Raw genomic sequence first — 15,327 nt, 5'->3', positions numbered from 1 at the left:
CATTGGCTTCATTTGGGTGCTTTCATTCTTATGTAGTGAAAACGGAATTGTTTAATTGTGTAGAAAGCTTAGCTTGTCTGAGCGCTGAGGGGAGTAGAGACTGTAGGATTGGAGCACCATTGAGTGGGGCAGACAGAAAGTATCTGATTTCTTCTTGCTGTAAAAGTCCTTGTAAGCCATGCTTGTTAGGGTGAGGTCCTTCTGAATAAGTTCAGCTATAACATGTAATCCATTGCTTGACCAAATGATGCATTTAGACAAGATCCTGTGATAACTGATGTCTCCAATAACTTTAACAGTGACAACTGGCTTTGTTTTGCACCCTTGGTGTTAAGGGTTTTACACTTCTTCTGTTAGCAAATTCTTGCTTTTTTCAGTAACTATTGAGTGGAGATACTTCAAGGGATGAGGCAAACATCAAAACACATGGGTTTGTCAGTGGGCTGAATATGGTGAAAGTAACACGAGAGGACAAGACTGGGATACGGAAAGTAACATTAGGGCATCTGACAGCTCAGTATCATCAGGTCGAGTAGAAGTAATATGTAACATGCAATTAGCAGGAATATGGCTGGTCAGGTACCCAGTGAAGAGGCATCTTGCAAAAAAGTTTCCAAAAAGTCATTTGTGATGTTCAAAGTGTCTTGTTTAATTGCCTGTTGATGACTGCATTGTTGCACCTCTTTAGCTGGTGCTAAGGAGCTCCTTGAGAGCCAGTAGCTGTGACACTTGCTTTGCTCTCAAAGGGCATTTACTTTCTGGAAATAGCTTTTAGAAAGAATGTTCCATCTAAATTTTAAGTGGACTCTTGAACGGTATCCCTACAGTGATGCAAGATGTATTTTAAGAGACTGACTCACTTTTGAAATTCTGCCAGCATTCTGCAAAAAGGAAGATCTGAGTAATATTATCAGTTAGAAAATACGTCTACAGGGACAGGTAATAGCTGAGAAAATTTTTCCCTATACAATGTCTCTCCAATAAGTTGGGTGTTGTCTGAGGATGAAGCTCCATCTACCAATGTATTTAGCATAGCTAAAGAAGAAAACCAAGGTTTTTTTCTAGCAAGTATTTTTCATATTAAAGCAGAAGCATAACTAATACTACCACTACCAGCTGCTACCTGCGTAACTACCACTATGTGCAGTTTAGGATGTGCATCCTGTCCGAGTACTGGCCTTATTCATTTTCCTGAGTTCTGGGCTGAAGCAGTTTGTAGCTCCCATGTTGCTGAATGCTATGGAAAAGAAATACACACTTTTGGCTTTGTGACCTATCCAGTGTATGGTTCATGGAAAGTTCTTTTGGGTGTGAGGCCTTATTTTCAATTCAGAATTAGAAAGGGAGAAGACTTTGGTGCTGTACTTCATGACCCAGAACTGTACCCTAGTTGTTATTAATAAAAAGGAGAGCTGGAACAGTGTTATTCCCTCTGATATTTTCATGTCTTCCTCATTTCATTTTGTGTTAAAACCACCTTAAACATCCCTTTAAATAAGTAAGCTTTCTTAGGCTGCATGTCAAAGAAAAATTGTTAATAGCTATTTATAATAATCACACTGGTTAGACAGAAGATGATTCCTGCTGATAATTAGATATGTATTACTCAAGACAATGAAATTTGGGGTGTGGGGAGAGGTGAGAAGGAGCTAAGGGGTATTTCTTGTTTTCCTGACCCGTTTGTTGTACCTCCAGTTCATGGCCTCTTTTAAGTTCCTCAAAATGAGAATAGTATTCATGGAATTATTGACATTCTGCTTTGAACTTCTTGAACTCTTGCACAGTGGTATGGGAAACTGAAAGGATCATAGTCTGTATGTCAAGATTTGCTCCATGTACACAAAATGTGTGGGTAGGGGGCCAAGAAGAAAAGTTGAACCAATGTGTGGATTGTGGTGTTTAGCTTCTGCACCAAGATATGCTTGGTTGGCGATTCCATGTGTTCTTTATTAGGTTGCATCTGTGTATCAGCCGCCTAAATAAAATTCTCCAGAATTCTGGTTGTGTTTGGAGGCTTATATCAACATTAGGTTTCAGCCTGTTACTGTGAAGGGAACTCTGATTCTGTTAAGAGTAACTCAACTTTCTTCAACACAGTAAATGATCTAGGGGCACTGTGAGAACTTGGTGAAAGCCACTGGAACCAATGTTGTGAGTGCTTTAAATTGTCTGGCAGTAGTAGAATTTTGTCTCTTCAGAGACAAATAGTAGAAATGTGTCTCTTCTAGGCAGCTGTAGAAGCCTAGAAGGATAAGTGTCTAATATGTATTAGTACAAATATCCATTGATAGCCAGATAGCTGTGGAGCCAGCTGAGGGTTGTTGAGAAAGAACGGGATGTGGCTGGAGAAGGGGGTCATATGGAGGTAGGGCAGCACTTTCCCAGGATGAATATCCTTGTTATAGCTTCAGGAGACAAGCAGAACGCAAGTGTACTTGTGTTTTACTGTACAAGTACAGTACAGGCACAGGAATGAGGTTGAGAAGTGGGCGTGGACTGTAAGGAGGGATCAAGACTACCCAAGACTACCCCCAAAGCCCTTCAACCCATTTCCAGAAAGATCTAGAGGAATGTACTGTGATGATAACTAATTTGCATAGAGCAAGAAGCTTATCTCCAGGGTGGGGAAAACTTAGCTATAAAAAGAGTGAAGCCTATGCACATTTGCTCCTCAGGACCCTAGACATCCCAGCTAGATTAACACTGAAGCCAGGACTGCTGATGCCTTTTTTTTTGTCTGTCTTCCTTCCTTCCTTTCTCTCTCCCGCCCTCCCTCTAATTTGTCTTTCTTCCCTTTCACCCTACCTCTTTATCTGAAATGTACTGCCATGCGCATATGTAGGAAGTCAAGGACTAACATACCAATTTCCGTAGCAAATGTGTAATTACTAATAAAACTTCTAAAGCTTTTGTGGACCTTCTGACTTTTGCCTTTCTTTCAACCATGAACATCTATGAATCTTAGGTGCTTCCATCCCCTTAAGGTTGGGATGTTACTGTGGTTTGACAATAATAAGGAAGGCTTCCAAGGAAACCAGATCTTAACTTAATTATTTGGTTGCTTCTTTGATCACTTCAGTGTCTGTGTTTAGCTTGGTAGGGCAGGCCTTGTTTTACTTGCAGTGTTTCAGCCTAGCTTGAGCAGATTAAAGTTCTGTATGTCTAGAGAGCTTAGTTTGGCAAACCTTTGATTGACTGTATCATGATAGGAACAATAAAAAGAAGTTCTTACGATCTTTTAAGTCTGAACAGAAATATTTTAACTGAAATAGGATGAGCTAAACAGCAGCTGCTGCTATTGTACAGCTGCTGTATAAGCTAAAGCCATAGAAGATGCTGAAGTTCAGAATGCATTAAAGTGTGAAAGACATATAAAACTGTAACAGGAGGAAAGGACTGAAGTCTCTGTTTGAGCTTCACTGTGTCCGGTGGGTTTGTGTTTGCAGGATTAACCTGAAGCTTGCTGCTGGTCTTGCTGGTTGATAGGTGCATGTGTGACTAAGCTGCTGTTGAGTCAAGCTCAGGGCTGAAGGTAACTGAGATGTTGGAACTCTCTGGAGTAGTCAGTAGTAACATTGTCAAGTAAGTAAGTGACCAGTTCTGGAAAAACGAAGTCCTTTCCTGTGTTTTTTGGCTTGTGTTATAGACGAACTTTTGAACAAAGAGAAGATCAATATCCAAACCCCAACTCTTTCCCTGGCAGAAATCTAGGTGTTTTATATTTATTTACTTATTTTTAATTTTACTGTTTTGTATTGGAGTTCTCTGGACTATCTTGCTGCTATATTTCTGGACTCTAAGGTCTCTCACACAAACAGGAAAGGTATGCACCCTCCTTCCTCTGTGTTCTATATATGCTGTTACTAGTAATCAGAATTCTTACTGGGTTTAAATAGAATAGCTTAGAATGAATTTTGTAAACAAATGCTGTTTATCAGTTGAGTGTAAGAATGTAGAAAAAGAAATTATCGATACAGGCAAGAGATTCAAAATCCTAAGTTTGTAAGTGTGCTTTCCACCTGTTCGTAATCCGTAAATTCAGTCTGAATGAATTTAGGTTTCAAACAGGCTTTAATGTGTCCTGTAACCAGAAGCTTTTTCATTTTTGCATACATCCGAGAATTTTGTGTGAAACCCATTGTCTTAAAAGGAATTGTTGGCTATTTAGTTCAGCTGGGAGTTTATGTAGATTATCTAATGATTATCTTGATGATTTACAGCCTCGAAAGGTGCATTCTGGCTATAGGTGAATAAAAGTGCAGATTCTCTATTGCACTTGTTTTACAAATCTTCCAGCCTTTATAAATTAATATTCCTGTAGGTCTAGTATAGTATGATTATTTTTTTCCTCTGTGAAATTTCAGAAGTTTTTCAGTTGCAACACAGTGGTTGGTAAGCCAAGGAAAAAAATTTGCTAATTCATATAGAAACTATTGGGGGCAGCATATATTTGGGTGAAGCTCAAAGGTAGGTGTTTCGTTACTCCTTGTGTCCTTTTTCTCATGTGAACCCTTTGAAATGGAGTTTGTTTTTACTCAGATGTGTCTTTGTGTAAAAATTTGTCACGTTGAAATAGTTTTGTGGATTGCTTTTGATCAGGTCTGACTCTCTCAGTTGACTGGTGAAAGCTGGGATAGAGAATTGATCTCTCTCGTCCAGAAGTTAAAATATTTTTTGCTAACCTCTATTTGCCTTGGATTGCCTTAGCAATCTTGGATTTCACAAAGTCTGGATATGGACTAAACAAAAACCAATTTATTAATTGATAAGTGGGCATTAAGAACAAAATCAATCAGTCTAACCAGTGACAATTGTTTTGGAGAACCGTGAAGTCCTTTTTTAACTGGATAACCTTTTCCATTGATACAGTGGCATGGGTGCTCTTGACATGTCAGAAAAAAATGAAAGCATCTTTCAGCTCATCTCAGTGTGATTGCATTGCTGTTAGCCTGTCTAAAAAGATTTGCTCTCTGTAAGTTTGCTTACAGTACGTGCATATTTTAATAAAATGGTGCAACTGGCACAGCTGGGAGCTGAGCTGGACATAGAGGCTGAGCTGACCTCTGGGCTCTTGATGTACCTGATCCCACCAGAACTGCATTTATGTTACGGGCTGTACTTTGTGCTGAATTGGTGAGTGTGGAATGAGTCTACACAGTTGTCAAGTCAGCCGTGTTCTGGATGACTTAAAAAGTCCTTTAAGTTAGTAGTTCAGAGAAGAGTCTGTACTTGGAAGAACAGGGATCCCTTGTAAAGTTTAGGAAATTATTCCAAGAGTACATGAAAATTCAGTATTTTACTGCCATAAAAATAGAAAAATACTGTAGGTTCTGGTTCTCCGCTTAAATCTCGCATCCTCTCCCCTCCCAATCCAAACAAATAAACAAAAACCCAAACCAAAATCAGATCTTTACTCTGTGAATATTACATCTTGAACATGAGCTAATATTTGATAAGGTAGAGGATACCAAAGCCATTCTATCTTCAAAGTTTTTTTAATTTAATCTGAGATTTGGTTGAGTGTCGTGGAAAATTTCTATGTATGTTTGCAGAGAATTTTGCATGTTTGAGACATTTTCTTTGAAAAACTGGAAAAGAATTATGTAGAACTTCCTAAATCTACACAGAATTGTTAAGCATTAGTGATACATACTGATCAGGTACGCAGAGCTGAATGTTAGATTGCCTGTATGTTGTGGTTGGCATTTCACGCTCCAAAATTAGTCTCTCAAAGTTCATTTTAAGTGTTCTGCATGTTACATTTTTCACGGCTTTAAAGAACTTTGTTAATGTAATTTTTACCTCTAGCCATAAATTCATTTTCTCTGTGTAGGAGTTTTACACAAAAATTTATGTTTAACTTCATCTCTGTTACAAAGTATACCTTTTGCCAAGAGGGTTTTTTTTGGGTGCAGGTGGGGGAAGAGGAGAAGTCATAAATTGTTGCGATACTACACCTCTGCTCTTGCCACAAGTAGCCAACTTTAAGACATTCCTGTTAGTTTATCTCCTTATCTGTTTGAAACAAACAAACAAAGCTTTGCTAATTTCCCTGAAACACATCTAGAGACAATGTTAATGCAATTTGATCTGAAATTTACAATAAAAATAGTTCAAACATTAAACAAAAGTAGCTTTAAAGGCAGAGAGATCATTGAGAAATTCAACTGCAGTGTTACAAAAAGTGCTGCATTATCACTTGGCATTTTTCAATTCTACAGCATTACTTTAAAGTGTGTTCTGGTGGCTGATGTTAATTTTCAAAGTTAAATATATGTCACCTCAATAGGATAGAAAAGAAATGGCTATTTCAGCCCAATGAAAATATTTGTGATGGCTAAATAATATGTATATTTATAGAATCATGTCATATCTAAATGCAATTAACCAAAGCTTAAGCTTCAGGGTGCTGGAAACATTTGATGTGAGAAACAAGGTCAGCATTTATAGCATTCTTACAGTTGACAAACTAATTTTAGAAAATGAATTATTATCAACACATTTTTAAGTCAGGTCTGATATTGACGTTTGAAAATATTTTAGCTGGACAGAAATTGTATTTCCAGTTATATAACTTCTGCGGAGAGAGATGCATTTCAATGGCAGATGAAATTGATTTTTTTTTTTTTAATAAATCAAATAAATGTTTGTGACTGACTTGGTGGACTGACCTTCTTAATGTGGATCATTGTCATTTTAATGGAAAGGAAGGTTAGTTGGAAGTGGATGAGGAGGAATGCTAGATGGTGGAAACTTTTCTGCTGAAATAGAAGGTTTCAAGTATACAGAAGTTGGAGGTGCCTAACCTGAAAGTTTATCACTAAAAAAAGATACTATATATTGCAGGCAGGATTGTTGTGCAGGGCTGACCCAGTAGTTTGCTGTCAGTTCTCAAGGAATGCAACTAAACTCCTTAGTCCCCCATCACCTGAGCATTATAGATGAGGATAATGTCATCTGTTGTTTTGTCATTACACTTCATGGACTTGAAATGGATCAGTTCGTCAAATCAGATAAGCAGAATGCAGGTACCAGTGGCTATCTCTGTTTAACTGGCAGTTTACAGTGTAAAAGCCCCTGCAATGGAGCTGCTGGAGTAAGGGAGATGAGCTCCCTTCCTTTGCTTTGGGCCAGACCCTACAGTTACTGCATTGTAGGGATTGCCACATGATGGAACAAGCTTCCTTTAAAAAACTATACTGAGAACTTTTATGCTAAGATGATCTCTTGAGAGGGTGCAAAAAAAATAAGTAGTGCAAAGAAACATTACATTAGAATGTAATGCAAAACATTACGTTTTTGTAATGGTCAGAGCTGTAATAGTATCACTTCGCTGACTTCCAAAAGTTGAGATAAGCGATTTTTCATGGGTGGTGTTTTGAAGGGTTTTACAACCTAAAATCTGTTACCATGTGTTCTGTGATAATCAAACCTGCCAGATATAAATTAGTTTGTGTATTTGCATACCTGCAATGAGGAAGGATTTTCCCAACATCGAATTGTAGTATTTGGAAGACTGAAGTTTGTCTCCTGTGTTGGCAAGAGGAATCTGAAACCACTTGAATCAAGTGCAGCTAAACCTATCACAGTCATAATAGCTAAAAGTGCTATAATAAGCAGAAGCATTTGTGAAATTATGTTTTCTGTGATACTTGCACTGATTAATGCCATGTGATTAATTAGGAATGGCAGTATCAGAACTGATCCATCTTGGGCTACTACTGCTGTTTTACATATAGCAGAAATAGAAGTCACTGTGGTCAAAACCAAAACAAATGCTGAGTTTAGCACCTGATTTCAGTTGTCTTTATTTAAAGAAGAAAGTAGTCTCACCTATCTGGCAAAATCCCTTTTAGAAGCTGTTTTACTTTGCTTCCAGTCAGGGAAGATAGATGTGTTCCTGGAAAGATGATTTATAGTGGGCTGTAGTTTGCGAGCATAGCATTTTTCATCTAACCATCCATTGTGCTTATTGTATTTCTCAGCCTCCCAAGTCGAATGCCTTATTTGTCTGAAAATTCACTACAATTCCCCTAACAGGCTATGACTGTTGGATTTTTGGCTTGTTAAACTTAAATATGTAGAAAGGGCACAAACAACATCTCATACATGCATCTCCAGGATTGGCCAGTTTTCTTGGATAGAATGTTTGAAATTACAGAGAGCTGCTGTTCTCTCCATTAACCTTTGGCAGAAGATTACTAAAGGGAAGTGGATGCAAGTGGCTAAACTGTTTGGTTTCCATTGACAGGAGTAAAAAATCCTGTAGTAATTTATAATGTTTTACTACAACCTTACAGTTTTGAACTAGATAACTGGTTAGCTCAATATTTAATTGTTGAAAACATTGCTATGATTTAATAGCCAATAAAAGAATTTTTAGATCTTCTTGGTATATTTACAATGCTAGTGTTTCCTCTGTCACGTTTTTTCAGAGATCAAATTATAGGCCTGTGATACTGTTGGCATTTAACTATGCCAGTCTATTGCCAATATTGCCAGTCTGTCTACATCTATTTAACAACTTGCTGCAATCACCTGGATTTTTAACAGGAAGGTTAATAGTGTGATAAATACATGGGGTTTTCTGAGATGATTGACTGTTTCCTCTAATTGTTACCTGTTTTAAGGATAAGCTTGTTTCTGGGTGAGCAAATGAGAGTATAACTATGAGAAATACATTTAGGAAATTTATTTCTAGGTGCTCAGTGGTAACTGTAGAAAGCTGCTCTGTAGACTTGGACTGTTGGAACAGGTTGTGAAAACTGAATGGCAACAAGGAATGTCTCCATGCACAATGAAATGGTCATGTTGTACTTTCCTCGCCAGGTCCGAAGATCAAATAGGCTTTAGGAGCAATCAGTTTAAGGGGAAAGCTCTTGAGACAGTGAATTAGGTGATGTCTGAGAAAGTTTTATGTTAACAGTTTATCTGCAGAAAAAGTGCTAAGTAGCAATGCAAAGGAAAGCAAATGTCCAGCTAGACTTGAAATAAGAGGTGGATATCGAGGGCCACAAGTAGTGCTGCTGCAACATTAACAACAGGAGAATAAAGAAGGAAAAAAGTGCTGCTGCTGAGTGGGGTGGGTGGTTTAGAGGCCACTGATGAATACAAGGTTGAGTTCCTCAGTGCCTTCTTTTCCACCACAAAGATCTAGCAGGTCTTTTTACCTACAAACAGGATTCAGGAAGGAGAGGATTAACCAATAGTGGAAGAGGCTCAAGTTAGGGAGCTCTTGAAGTCTTGACTTATTCAAATTCCATGGGACCAAGTGGGATGCATCCAAAGGTGCCTAGAGATCTGCTTGACATTAGCATAGCCATTGTCTTTGGCAGGTCATGAACATTGGGGCATTTGCTCAGTCACTGGGGAATAGCAAATGCTCCATTTGTCTTCAGGAAGAGCAAGAAGCATTATCCAGGGAACTTTAGGGTGGGCAACTTCGCTTTGAAATATGGAAAATGATGAATTAAGTCCACTTGGAAGTCAATTGTGGTCATGTGAATGTTCTGTTGTTGGTTGGAAATAGCTGTCATGAGTTTACGAAAGATAAATGTGTGACCAACCCAGTCACCTGTGTGATGAAATGACTGAATATTGAGTAAGGCAGAGAGCAGTGGATATGATCTATTTCGATCTCAGCGAGGCTTTTGGCATGATCTCCTCACAGCAGCAATCTTGTATTCAAGTTGAGGAACTGTCATCTGGATAGGTGGACTGCTTGTTGAGTGAAAAACTGCCTGAATCTTCAGGCTCAGAGGGTAGTGGCCTGCACAGGGTTGGATTATATGCTGACCTCATGGAATCCAGCATGGACAGGGATTAACTCCCTGCATTGATACAGTGTGGGGACTGGGTGGTTGATAGCAGCTCTGTATGGAAGTTGCTGGCTGTCCTGTTGGACAGTAGGTTAAAGATGAGCCAGCAGTGCTCTAGCAGTGAGGAAGGGTAGCAGTGTCCTGGGCTGTGTCCACAGGAAGTTATCTAGTAGATGGAGACGATTGAGACAATCACATGGTATTCACTATGTGGAATTTTGTGTTAAGTCCAGCTGGTGAGCCACAACATTGTTGGGTTGGACACGTTACCATGTGAGGAGAGGCTGAAATTCAATCTGGAGACAAGACAGCTTCAGGGGGACCTAATTGTAACTTTCTGATAGTTAGGAGATAGGAGATAGTTAGATAGATAGGAGAAAGAGGGAACTGAGAAGTCCCACATGTGGTGGGAGGAACAAGAAACTGTCGTGAGCTGAAACATGACAGGTTTTCACTCTGAGGGTAGTTGAGCTCTGGAAAAAGTCACCTGGAGAGGCTGTGGAATATGGCCCTGGGAGGTTTCCAAGACTCAGCTGCATTAAACCCTGAGGAACCTAGTCTGACCTCAGAGCTGATCCTGCTTTAAGCAGGAGACTGAGCTGTGAGCCTCTGAAGATTCCTTTCAATCTGAGCCATTCTGTGTTTGGAGCCAGCATCCAAGTTGAGCCAGTGGGTGCTGCTTTGGCTTTCAGGGTCCTAAAATGTTCCGGGTACCCTTGTTACTTAAGAATTTTTGGATTACTTGTTTCAAATCACAGGCTTCTGTTCACTTAAAGGGTATAGAAAGAATCTGAATATTCACTGGCAATGTTTTTAAGCAAGAATGTACTAAGAATTAAATTCAAATAAGATTTAATATTAAAAAAAATTTGCAGAATGAGAACTGTTTCTATGACTGGTAAAAAGTTTACCTGTTACCCCCAAATCAAGTCTTTCTTAGGTGCTCATGTAAACTAAAAAGAATGGTTTAGAAATTTTATTGGGAAAAATGGAGCTGTAAATTTTAACTTGATGAATTTAATACTGCAGTGATGCTTCAAGAAAAAATGGAAAACTAGCATGGGAATGAGTCTCTATGAAAGGATACAGAAAATGAGGACAGTGGTCAGTTTTATAACTTCACCACACGTGCTGTTGCTTTTGCTAGGTACGCAGGCTGTTCCAACAGGATGTGTGTTTATACCTTGGAGACTTCTCTGTGTGCTGAGGGGTGCATGAGTGGCTGGTGGTGGTCTCTCAGGGTTACAGGCAGATGTAGCTGGGCTCCTTCCTCCCTGTCCCCGCGGTGCGAGCACCCAGGCTGTGCCAGGCAGTTGCTGGGGAGAAGTGAATAGTCGCAGACCTGGCCCAAATGTGCCTGCCATTGCAAATGAAAGAGTTTGCTATGTGATCTGTGTTTAGCTTGGAGTTAGTGTATTAGACTGTCTTTTTTTTTTTCCAATTCTTTGGGGGAAAATAGTTTCTTTGATAGGTTTGTCCGCATGATGTTGGCAAGGCCAGCTGTAGTACTACACAGATACTTACTGACCTGTCACAGTGAGCTGCATTCATGTTCAGCAGTAAACTCTGGCACCCTGTTCTAAGTTGAATTGCTTACATAGTTGGCATAGTCTTACTGAAGTAATTGCTGATGTATGGAGCAGTGTTTCGTGGTAAAACACTCTTTCAAGTGCCTGAGTCATGTTAGAGGCATGTTGTCTGGAAACTGCTGAAAGAGATTCCTTGTTGGTTTCCTTTGTACTCTCATTTCCTGAAAAAGAATGAGGGGTTTATTAATTTTCTTTTTGTGTAGACTGACATGGAGTTGTGGTGGCCCTCAGCTAGGACAGGCTGTGTCCTAGGTTAGCTGGGAAAGGTATTAGTGCTGAGGATTGACACGCTGACTGTGACACAGATCAAATGCTTTCCCCTTCGTGTAGCTGACTGCCAGTGACACACTTTCTGATACGTGCATCAGGAAGCATTCTGCTACATGATGAGCACGGGAAAATGGTAGAAGGAGATTCTGTCTTTCTTGATTTGCTTAAAAAAGGCTTTTCTTAGTTATATCAATTTTTTTTTTAATGAGCTAATCTGCTGTTAATTGGTTTAACTAAATCATGCTGCTTTGTTTGGAAGTCCTGGAAACTAAAGGCAGGGTTTGCAAAGTATTGGCAAATGTATGCAGGAATTATCTGGCTTGTTCCTAATTTTTCTGTATGAGGTGTTAAACAAGTCTACAGAAGACCAGTGCTGACAGGAGGCCGGAGTCTTTGTCTGCCCAAATATTTCTGCTGTACAGTACAGCAGTAATACTCTACAGAACAGTGTGAAAAGACTGTCTTAATTTGAGGTCATCATCTTAAATGTCTTTGAGTTAAGCACTGAAGTGGCAGTGCCTAATTTAAAGCAAATAAGCATATTTCTTTTTGCCCTGGTGTAAACTGAGTAACTTAGGTAATGCAGAGGCCAAATTGGAATTCTGCTTTTCCTGAAGCATTAAGACAACAGCCTGTGAATAGGGCTTAAGCTGTAGTCCCATAAGATGTGGCAAGAGCTGTCCTGGAGCAGAGAAGTGGAGTAGAGATACTAAGTTAGTTTGCCCAGAAATGCTTCAGTTATGGCCTGGATTTTGTGGCACGTGTCAGTCTTGGGAAATGACCAAAATTTTTACGTTGTTTTTCATGTTTTGTCTTTGTCAACCCACCCAAATGAGCCAGTTTCTTTGTCTAAGTGCTGTAATCCCTCATTCTCATTGATGGCATTAAGAAGTTTAAATCCATAGGTTGTATTATTCAGGTGTGTTGGCTTTTTTGATTAGAGATGATGAAAGAATAAAACATTATCTTTAAGGTGAAGTCAGACAGAATATTCTGTTCTTCACTGTAATTTATCTTACGTTTTATCACCTGGTGCTGTAGGCACGAGTTGTTATTCACCCTACCAATGTTTAGTTTGTTTTTAATTAAATTGTTGATGTAGAGTGTTATCTCAATCTTAGGCATGTCTTACGTTGAAATGAGGAATTTATCAGCCAGTTAATAATTGTGCAGGTTATTTGTTTATTTTGTAGAGTAGTATCTAGACAGAATACTGGGGTGTTGGTAGGGGTTTTTTAGTTTTGCTTTGGAAAGAACTTTCTTGTGTTTTAGAGATCAGGATAAACTTTAAATACATCACTTTAGTTTTCATGTTCTAAGGCTGTGTGTATGTTGACTCTCATTTAGATCATGACTTCAGGAGAGTAAGCATTTCAGAAACTGGGGTAAGGATGTTCAGGGATAATTGAAGGATTCCATTTCAAGTAAATATAAGCAGAGATGAAATGATTAAGGAAATAAGTCTGGATTTAGTTATATACTACGGCAGGATCTCCTTGCTAGCAAGTTCTCATGTACACTGAAGTATTTTGAGTAACAAATCTAGATCATATAATTCATAAAAATAATACATAAGATTATAGTTGATCCAAATACAAAAAGCCCTATAGATGCTTGTAGTTGACTGCTCTAAAGGTGGCAATAGTAACTGAGAATTGTTAGTGGACATCCAGCTGGTGTTCAGATTCTACAATTGAAATAGTAGGCTTGTGTAAAATGAGTGGGTTGAGTGTTGAGTTGGAATTGCGTTGTGTATTTTGCTGTTAGTCGTGGGTGACTTAAGTCCAGACACTCGGGTGGTGAACTCTGTTATTCAGTTTTACTGGAGGGTCATTGCCTAAAGTACAAACATTAGAAAGTTCTGTTCATTAAACTGAAATTTTAGGTAAGGAATAAGGAAAAGTATAATAGCAATGTTTTTCTTGCCACAGATAAATATATACAAGATTGATAGCTTTTATTTACAATGGTGGTCCTTTCTGTTACTGAGTTTTGCAGTTACAAGATTTCTAGCACATGACTCCAGACTTGTATGTAGCCAGGAAGGAGACTGTGTTTTTAAACTGTCCTCTGATCTGGGAACAGTTGCATCTGGGTATTACATAGGATTAAATAGCAATCATTGTCAAAGCCTATTTGGTAGTAAATCCAGGCAGAGCAACTGTTAAGCAAACTGACAGTCAAGCAAACTGTACAGGCAGAAGATATGCATTGACAAAGATGACTTGGATTTGGAACGTGTACTGTACCTTTTTTCATCCGACTGCTCAAACAAGATTGAAAAATGTTTTGACTTGGAAATAGAAGATGGAAACCTAGCATTTATGGAAACTACATCAAATTTACTGGGTCTTGAACTCAAATTTGAGTGTTTTGAATTAGGGATTCATTTTTCTTGATAGAGGGATAAGGGTTTAAATTGCTGTTGGTCCATTTAGCTTATCCATTCTGTTGGCCATAGATGTACTGAGCCTCTGGGGGTATGAACAATGTGTTCTTATAAATGGGATGTAAAACAAAAAACTGGTGTACTGATACTTCTGAATGGTAAGTCACTTGAGTGTTTCTTGAACTTTGTGTTGTACTAGCGTATTATTGTATAATATTCAAAATGAAATTGAATGTGTAGCTATAATGTGGTAAAATCATCTCTGCTTCTTAGTTAATGACCTTGTAAGATGGAGAAACAGAAAACATAGCTATGGTGGGTGAATCTTGACAGTGCTTGACAATGTGTCAAAGCAATTCTGTATTCTTTTACTCTCCAAATAGATGTGGGTAACACTTCATGTTTTAGCATGATGTAAGTGATAATGGCAGCTATGGTATTAGGTGTCAATCAAAATAGTGTGCTTGTAATATTAGTCATCCACTGAAGGGAGCATAAATGGAGATACTGAACTCATTATGAAGAAGGAATGCCTGTGGTGCGTTCAGGGCGAATAGCACTTCCATGTAAAGGAAGAAGATTGTAGAGATAAGGATGTATACAGATAAGCAAATGGCTGCCTGTGTCAAAATAGTATTGCTCACTTGACAACTATTTGTTTAAAGATGATCTTTGAGCCAGTTGTTTTGTTGCTCTAAAGCTGCTGTTCTAGAGAGTGAAAAATTCGGAGGATGGCATTGTAGCTGACTGGTGTAATGCAGTAGTTCTGGCTTTTGTAATTCGATCTGTAATCTCCTGTGGCTTTCCGACAAGTACTCTTGTCTGCTATAGGTTAATATTATTGTATTGCAGGGTTTCCATGATGCTTCCCTTAAAAAGAAGTATGCATATCTTCTTGGAAACAAAAAAGGCCACTGAAGATCTTTCCCAGCTGAAGACTCTAGCTGGCATATGACATACTGTTAACTTTACAGGTAACATACTGGGCATACCACAGTATGTTAAAATCCAAACCCAATTCAGCTGCTAATATGTGGTACCCCTGAGCAGAAGTGTAGGGGGGCAGTTGGTTTATCTAACTTAACTCATTTCCTGTGTGTTTAATGGGCTGGAATTTCAGAACTGGATTAGCTCAATGGTCAGTTACTAGAACCAGCTCTTCACTTATGCACTGCTGTCCTAATATACTTTATCAGTGTGCAGAGATACCAGGCGTGTGTTGAGTAAGTAGATCATATTTTCTCTCAGTTTTTTGATTGTC

At 38.8% G+C, this 15,327-nt stretch overlaps 1 protein-coding gene across 5 annotated transcripts in view; it reads left to right on the top strand.

Moving 5' to 3' along the window:
• Positions 1–15,327, top strand: part of TRIO (trio Rho guanine nucleotide exchange factor) — a 248,096-nt gene that overhangs the window by 38,696 nt on the left and 194,073 nt on the right. Inside the window, exon 1 of one of the 5 annotated variants that reach the window (XM_048311683.1) lies at positions 14,152–14,224. The exons of the other annotated variants lie outside the window; for them this stretch is intronic. Within the exon in view, the coding sequence (XP_048167640.1) occupies positions 14,167–14,224 (58 nt within the window). The 5' untranslated portion in view covers positions 14,152–14,166. Of the gene's footprint in view, positions 1–14,151; positions 14,225–15,327 lie in introns of those variants that run through there. 5 annotated transcript variants of the gene reach the window in all.

The sequence above is a fragment of the Corvus hawaiiensis genome, chromosome 1, assembly GCF_020740725.1.
Source record: "Corvus hawaiiensis isolate bCorHaw1 chromosome 1, bCorHaw1.pri.cur, whole genome shotgun sequence".
NCBI lineage: Eukaryota > Metazoa > Chordata > Aves > Passeriformes > Corvidae > Corvus > Corvus hawaiiensis.
The sequence above is the reverse complement of the archived record's forward strand: the minus strand, read 5'-3'. Positions and strand labels throughout refer to the sequence as shown.